Source organism: Haplochromis burtoni, unplaced genomic scaffold (assembly GCF_018398535.1).
Source record: "Haplochromis burtoni strain Fernald_Lab_line unplaced genomic scaffold, NCSU_Asbu1 Contig_1617, whole genome shotgun sequence".
In the NCBI taxonomy this organism is placed as follows: domain Eukaryota; kingdom Metazoa; phylum Chordata; class Actinopteri; order Cichliformes; family Cichlidae; genus Haplochromis; species Haplochromis burtoni.
In genome coordinates, this window is record NW_024583978.1 from 12,983 (window position 1) to 20,702 (window position 7,720).

Sequence of the window (7,720 nt, forward strand, 5' to 3'; positions counted from 1 at the left end):
GACTGGTGTTAGCCCATCTGAAAGACATTACAGGCCACCAGCTGGACCCTCTGCAGTTTGCCTACCGGGATCGTTGAGTGACTACCCATCAGTGTTTTCAGCCAAATCAGTGAGTGCTAGTCTGTCGCTGTTCAGTTGTGTGTTAACGGCTGCCTCTGTGGATTTTCCAGCAGGAGTGCGGGAACAGGAGGGCGGCAAGCAGCAAGTCTCATGGGAGCGGAGACACGGAGCAAGAGCACTGAGAAGAAGACACGGCACGGGAGTTGGAAACGGGGATTTATTGTTGTGTACTATTTACTTCACTGTAAATAAACGCACTGCATTTTGGGGCCTCCTTCCCCACATCCCCACGGTTTGCGTGACAGCTGCAGCAGAGTACTGACTATGGCTGGGTATCGTCACTGATTTCTAGAATTGATTCGATTCCGATTCACAAGGTCCTGAATTGATTCGATCCACGATTCGATTAAATTCCATTTGAATCTGGGAAATTTTGCCTCAGACAGTCAGAAATATTATAATTCAGATCAGTACATTTACATATTTTTTTATCTATAAAAAGGAAGCTGACACTCGCAAGACTTTATCAAAGGTGTGAGCATCACAGCAGAGGCCTTTGTGTCAAAGTAGAAAAGATAAAACACAGAAAAACATGAAGGTGTTTTTTCTGGCCTGGGATTTTATAAAAATATTCTGCAGTACATCAAAAATGAAAGAAAATCATTAATCAACTTATGAACATTACCTCTGAAGTTACAGCGGTTTTATTAGAAACATGGCTAAGTATTTTGCATTTTGTATCATTTTAAAAAGTTTAAATTTGTTCAGAAGCCTATTGAACGGCAGAAATTAGGTTTTCTTTTCGGAAGTAAGTAAAAGGAAAAATAAACATCGGCCGACAGCGCTGTAAATAACTGCAGTCTTGTGCGTAACAAGCAAGCGAATAATGCAGAAAACAGATATCGGGGATAGACGGGAAACTGTTCTTGAAGTACACTGAGAAAGAGAGAGAGAGAGCTGTGCATGAAGTGTGATTTTATCCTGGTGGAAGCAAAACAGCAAAAGTCAGAGTGAATTAATGACGATGTTTATGTGAAGCGTAGTTTGGATCAGGTTCAGAGATAAAACTAACAGCTTTAGAATCAGCGCAAAAAGGGCATACACACAAAGCGCGGACCCGCCGAAACATCAGAATCAGTGAGCTGTCGGCTTTCAGCCCCGACCGTGTCCGTGCTGTCGGGTAAGAAAGGTGAAATCTCTCTGATTCTGATCCGCGGGTCCACGCTTTGTGTTTATGTCTTTGTGCAGAAGCCATGTTCCTGCTCTCATTTACTGTTTTAAAGGTTTGGTGGTTGTCAAAATTTTGTGACAAAATACATTTATATAAAAAAATCGATTCAGGATTTTAATGAATCGATATCACGTTATCCAAGCTAGAATCGATTTTAATCGATGAATCGATTATTAAAGCCCACCCCTAGTACTGGCAATCATGTATATTTAATTTAGATAATATTCTGGATATTTAGAATTGAGCTATTTGTATATATTAGAACTAGTTCTTAGATTTTGTAACATATTTTATTATTTCATTTAGTCTTTTGGATCGGACGTAACCACATGATAATTTTAATCTCATGAACCTTACAGGTGAGTTCATGCATGAACAGAAAACTCTCTATAATATCTTGAACCCCATCAAGATTGGTTTTAATTCTTCAAATCTAAAATATTTATATGAAATACAACATTTCAGAAAAAGATGACATTTTCTGAGACCAAATGTCTTCCTGCAGGAACACACACACACTCAGCAGCATGGACAGCTCCTCCTCCTTCTGCTGCTGTTCCACCGATCTGTTCATCAGGCAGGCTGTGACATCATCATCTCTTTCTTTCTCTCTCTCTCTCTCACACACACACACACACACACACACACACACACTCAGCAGAGCGGTTTTATTTCCACTTGGCTGATTTCTGGCGTCGCATCAGAGAAGAAGAGGAAGGAGGAGGCAGTAGGAGGAGGAGCTGAGAGCAGCAGAGGGAGCGTCAGGTAGCAGATGAACAAATAACCCAGTTAATCAGCAGCTTCATAACCAGCTGAATCCATAAGAAACAGGCTAACGTAGATGTGTCTAGCCTTTGAGGAGAAGGAGATGGAGTCTGAAGAGAATCTGCTGAGTGCTTACCTGCTGCTGCTGCTGCTCGGATCACACTTCACTCTGGTAACACGACCCTGCTTCTATTTATATTCTGCCGAGTGAGGACTCCCTCATGGTATCATGTATTCCGATCTGTTTTGGTGCTTTCTGGTGAATTTCAGTCACAGGCTGTAAAACCTTTTTTCTGACACACTTCCATGTTGGTGAGAAAATGGTGGTATCAATCGATCTTGATCTGCATCAAAGACCAAATCTCTGATCATCTTTAAGTCAGAATGTAAATCTGCTTTCTTTGAGATAACTCTGGGTTAATGGTTTTTAGCTACCTTCCCTTTATGCAACCATTTTTCAGTTATTAATAATTAATCCAGGTCACGTGGTTTTCAGCCCGATAATTAATTTCAGCGGATAAAGCCCGTATCATTGCCTTGCTCAGCAGCACAGGTTGATAAAATGGGAACAAATGAAGCCAGATGGAAGTGTTCTGAATGTATTTAATATGTAATGACATTTCTCACATCAGTTAATAATAAATCTGCTAATAATCCGGATTATCCGATGGATAGCAGCAGATTAGCTTCAGTGTGAGAGTGACATAGACAGAATAGCTTTACAGCTTAAATACAAAGACTGTTAACAGTAAAAATTATAATAAAAGTGGAGCTTCTCCTGGACAGTATAGCTATTGAAGGTTTTTGGTACTTTAGCAATGGATTTGTTTTTTAGACACACTGATCCTTGTGAAGAACACATCATATTTCTGTTGTTTTAATAATGTCCTAATTTTCATCGTACCCTCATTTAGGTGGGTCCCTCAACCCCTGAGGAGGGCTGGCAGGTCTACAGTTCAGCTCAGGACTCAGAGGGTCGATGTGTTTGTACAGTGGTGGCTCCTCAGCAGACTGTCTGTTCCAGAGATGCTCGAACCAAGCAACTACGACAACTGCTAGAAAAGGTATAAAATATCTGAAAAATTCAATTCAATTTTTCAATTCAATTTTATTTATACAGTGCTAAATCACAACAGCAGTGGCCTCAAGATACTTTATATTGTAAGGTAGACCCTACAATAATACATACAGAGAAAAAGCCAACAATCATATGACCCCCTATGAGCAAGCACTTTGGCGACAGCGGTCAGCGGAGTAGCACCTGGTCTGGATTTTTACACAGTCGCAGAGACGCTAGATTTTGACAGAAATGCAGCCACGTCTTCATTTGGGAGGGCGCTAGGGGCCCTTCGGACCTGCTACAGCATTGACCCATGAGAATAATGAGCAGAAAGGCAAGACAATACCTGCAGCTGACGGAGAAGCAGAAGTTTGAGTCAGAGCTTATCATCGGTGTCATGTGGTTCTGGATCCTTTGGCATAACCCTGATGCACTTCTTGGTCACTTACGTTGGCCGGATGCTTCTGAATGGATGAGAAGCTTGGAATAGAATAGAATAGAATTCAACTTTATTGTCATTGCACATGTCACAAGTACAGGCAACGAAATGCAGTCTGCATCCATCCATCCATTCCTTCCATTCCAGATGACGAGGAATAAGGTCACCATGAGGGATTTGGTTTGCTGTTCAAAAGTCATTGTTGTACATAGACTTAAAGTGGAAAAAACCCCCCAAAAAAACAAAAAACAAAAACTTCTGTTAGTACTGTTAGCACTGCTGCAGAAGTAGGTGATCTGCTTCCAATACCTTCAAACCAAACAGCTCTCACAGCTGACTGAAAAAGCTAAAAATATTATAATTGGAAAATGCTGAATATAATTCTCAAGGGCCTGTCCTTCCATGATGACTTTCTCTTCTTCCTTCTTGGGTTTCTGCTACCTGAGGTATTCACTGAGCACCTGGTTGGTTGGGGACATCTTCCTGAGGTACTTGTGGATATTCATTGTTTGATCCTGGACTGTGGTACTGACACTCACTAGACACCGGCCTCCTTTCTTCTGCTTAGCATACAGTCTCAGGGTGTTGGGTTCTGGTTGAAACCTTACATGCATGGTCAGGGGCTTTCTGGTCTTGATGTCAGTGGCTTCTATCGCCTCCTTTGGCCAGCCTATTATCCCAGCAGGCTATCTGATCACAGGCAGGGTGTAGGTGTTAATATCCCAGATCTTCTTCTTACCATTCACCTGAGTCCTCAGGACTTACCATACTCTCTGCAGGTACTTGGTAGTTGCAGCTTTCCTAGCGGCCTCGTCATGGTTCCCATTTGGCTGTGGGATTCCAAGGTACTTGTAACTGTCCTTAATCTCTGTAATTTTGCCTTCTGGTAGTGTGAGCCTCTCAGTTCCGACTCCCTTTCATCTCTTTGTTACCAGCTGACTACACTTTTCCAATCCAAATGACATTACGATGCCTTTGCTGGATATCCTGGTGGTGTGGATCAGTGAATCGATGTCTCCTTCCCTCTTGGCCTACAGCTTCATGTCATCCATGTAGAGGATGCAGCTGATGATTGTTCCATTCCGTAGTTGGTATCTGTAGCGAGTCTCAATGATCTCATTGAGGAGTTTCAGGCCTATGCAGAACAGCAGTGGTGGCTTTCAGTGCAGTGACCCCCAAGCTTGGCATATGGCTCCAGCAGATCCCAGGAACAACACCCAACATCTCTGTTCAGAAGAGCAGAGTCCTAGGGACAGCTAAGATACTGCGCAGGACCCTCAAGCTCCCAGGCCTCTGTCAGAGGACTCGAGCTTGATGGATAAAGACCAGTTGCAGGGGCGAGCGGGGAATATGTTTTAAATATATGTGTGTATATGACCAATTCAAGGCACTTCTGTTGTGACTTCAACAATGAAGTTATTCTAATGGGAGACTTAAAAAACTGGGATAACAAAAGTGATAGAAAGAAACTGAAATTACAGATACTTTTGGTCTAACACAAATGATCAGTGATCCCACTAGAGTAACAAATCCCTCTATAACTCATAAGACCAGGTGTTTTCTAACAAACCGGATAGAGTGACAAAAACATATAACTTTTTGACTGGCTTGTCTGACCATAATGTCATATTCAAATTAAAAAAAGGAAATGACAGGTACCTTAGTGTTTATCAATAATACTGTCCTGTCCAGGTGCAGAATATGAGTCAATCCATTGAAGCGCTAGATCAGCGGTCTCAGAGAGATCTACAGTTTGTGGAGAAGATGGAAGTTCAGCTGAAAGGTCTGGAAAACAAATTCAAACAGGTGGAAGATGGACATGAGAGCAACATTGCCAGACAGTACAAGGTACTTTGCCCACATCATGAAACTGAACAATCCATCAACAACTTTGTGGTCTCTCTCTCTCTCTCTCTCTCTCTCAATAAAGAGCAATGAAGCATTTCAAAGAGATCACTTGAAGGAACTGAACATAATTTACTGAGATAGAGAACTGCATTGCAGTGGTTTGTATCATATCTATCTAATAGACTCCAATTTGTGCATGTAAATGGAGAGTCCTCTTCACACACTAAGGTCAATTATGGTGTTCCACAGGGTTCGGTGCTAAGACCGATTCTATTTACATTATACATGCTTCCCTTAGGCAGTAGCATTAGAAGACATAGCATACATCTTCACTGCTATGCAGATGACACCCAGCTCTATCTGTCCATGAAGCCAGATAACACACACCAATGAGTTAAACTGCAGGAATGTCTTAAAGACATAAAGATCTGGATGACCGCTACTTTCTACTTCTTAATTCAGATCAAACTGAGGTTATTGTACTCGGCCCTGAAAATCTTAGAAATATGGTATCTAAGCAGATTCTTACTCTGGATGGCATTACCTTGGCCTCCAGTAACGCTGTGAGGAACCTTGGAGTCATTTTTGACCAGGACATGTCCTTCAATGCACATATTAAACAAACACTGGAAATACTGCTAAATGTTCAGTTTCTATGCCATATGTTAAAACAAGATCTAGAGTGTGATTAAAGTGGTGGGTTCTTTTACATTTTGAGAGAAGCCAATTGAGTCTAAGAACAGATTAAATGCCATGTTAAGGCTCATTTACATGGATGTTAAAATCACCCACAATAATTATTTTATCTGAGCTGAGAACTAAATCACATAAAAATTCTGAGAAATCAGACAGAAACTCTTGTGTAAGGCCCAGGTGGACGATAGATGATAACAAGTAAAACTGGTTTCTGAGTTTCACAGCTGGGGTGTAGTGATGGGATTTCCGGCTCTTTTTGGAGAACCGGCTCTTTCGGCTTGGGGCACTAAAAACAGCCGGCTCTTTCGGCTCCCAACCGGCTCTTCCAGTTGTTTTGTTGCTTTAATTAATTTATTATCAACAACAACATAAAATTATGCACAAAAGAAATTAGTAATGTAAAAAAAAACGTGGATTTATTTATATGATTACATATAAATATATATGGTGGCCCCTAGAGACAAAGCACACACAAACTCCAAAACACATTTCTAGCATTAACTGAACTTCCAAAACAGAGCTACCTAGATCACTTAAATTACACAATTGAAAGCATATGTGTATTGTTTGTGTATTTATACACAAGCACTCATATATATTCAAATAATTAAAAAGAAATGTTCATTTACCTGTTACTACCACACACCAAATCCGGTCGTTGGTACTTCCTGGCTTGTGTAGCCATTAAGGAACAAAAGCTCAACACTGCCGCCTAGCATTCTGGAGCACTTCTGTTGTGTTTTGTACGTGTTTTGGATTTTTTACGTGCTTCTAAGTTTTAAGGTGTTTTGGAGTTTGTACATGCTTCAGAGTTTGTACATGTTTTGTCTCTAGGGGGCCACCGTATATATACTTTTATTTATTCATTCCACATAAAATGTAATAAATAAATCATATAATACAAAAAACAACTATTTACATTTCAACTTTTAACTATTTAAATTTTCAGCTTTTTCCTTTTAAACAAATTTAAAGTGAAACAACACAAAACACTGCAAACCACAACATAATTAAAATGTGAAAACAAAAAGAAGATGCACATTCTCTGTCATATGGACCTGCGTGAATAAACTTTCTGAATCCTTTATCATCCGCAACTGAAAATAGTTGTGGATGATTACTATACCTTTCTAATGTGACGTTGTTGTCCCTGGCTCTCTTTCTCTCTCTCTCCCTCCCGCTCTGTTCCTGTGCTACTGAGTGTAACTACCGCCCCTCCCCCCTCTTTCCAGCACAAGGCTCGCGTGTGGAGTGAAGTGGAAAAAAAGTGTGAGACAGAGGGTGAGAAAAAAAACCCCAAACTCACATCGTTCACTTCAAAGATCCGGCTCTAAGAGCCGTTTCGTTCGCGACCGAGACATCACTACTGGGATGGACAAGGCTAAGCATCAGGCTTTCAAATGAATTAAACGTCTGTCTGGGTCTTTGGTTGATTAACGGTTGGGTTGCGGTCACGTGGTTCTGATGACGTGCGGAGGCAGCGCGATTTTTGAGTGGAGGGCGGAAGTAAACATGGAGGACACTGTGGAGAGTCAGGAGAGCAGCTATTGTGCAACTTTAGACCCCGTTTCTCGGGAGAGATATAAACAGATAGTTAAAAAATATATCGGACGTGATCCGT

At 41.1% G+C, this 7,720-nt stretch overlaps 1 protein-coding gene across 1 annotated transcript in view; it reads left to right on the forward strand.

Moving 5' to 3' along the window:
- Positions 1-1,891: 1,891 nt before the first annotated feature.
- The window catches only part of LOC102302356 (noelin), a 13,864-nt gene continuing 8,035 nt past the window's right edge, over positions 1,892-7,720 (forward strand). The window contains exons 1-3 of the mRNA XM_005952496.3: positions 1,892-2,228; positions 2,971-3,120; positions 5,248-5,403. Coding sequence (XP_005952558.1) covers positions 2,133-2,228; positions 2,971-3,120; positions 5,248-5,403 — 402 coding nt within the window. The 5' untranslated portion in view covers positions 1,892-2,132. The remainder of the gene's footprint in view (positions 2,229-2,970; positions 3,121-5,247; positions 5,404-7,720) is intronic.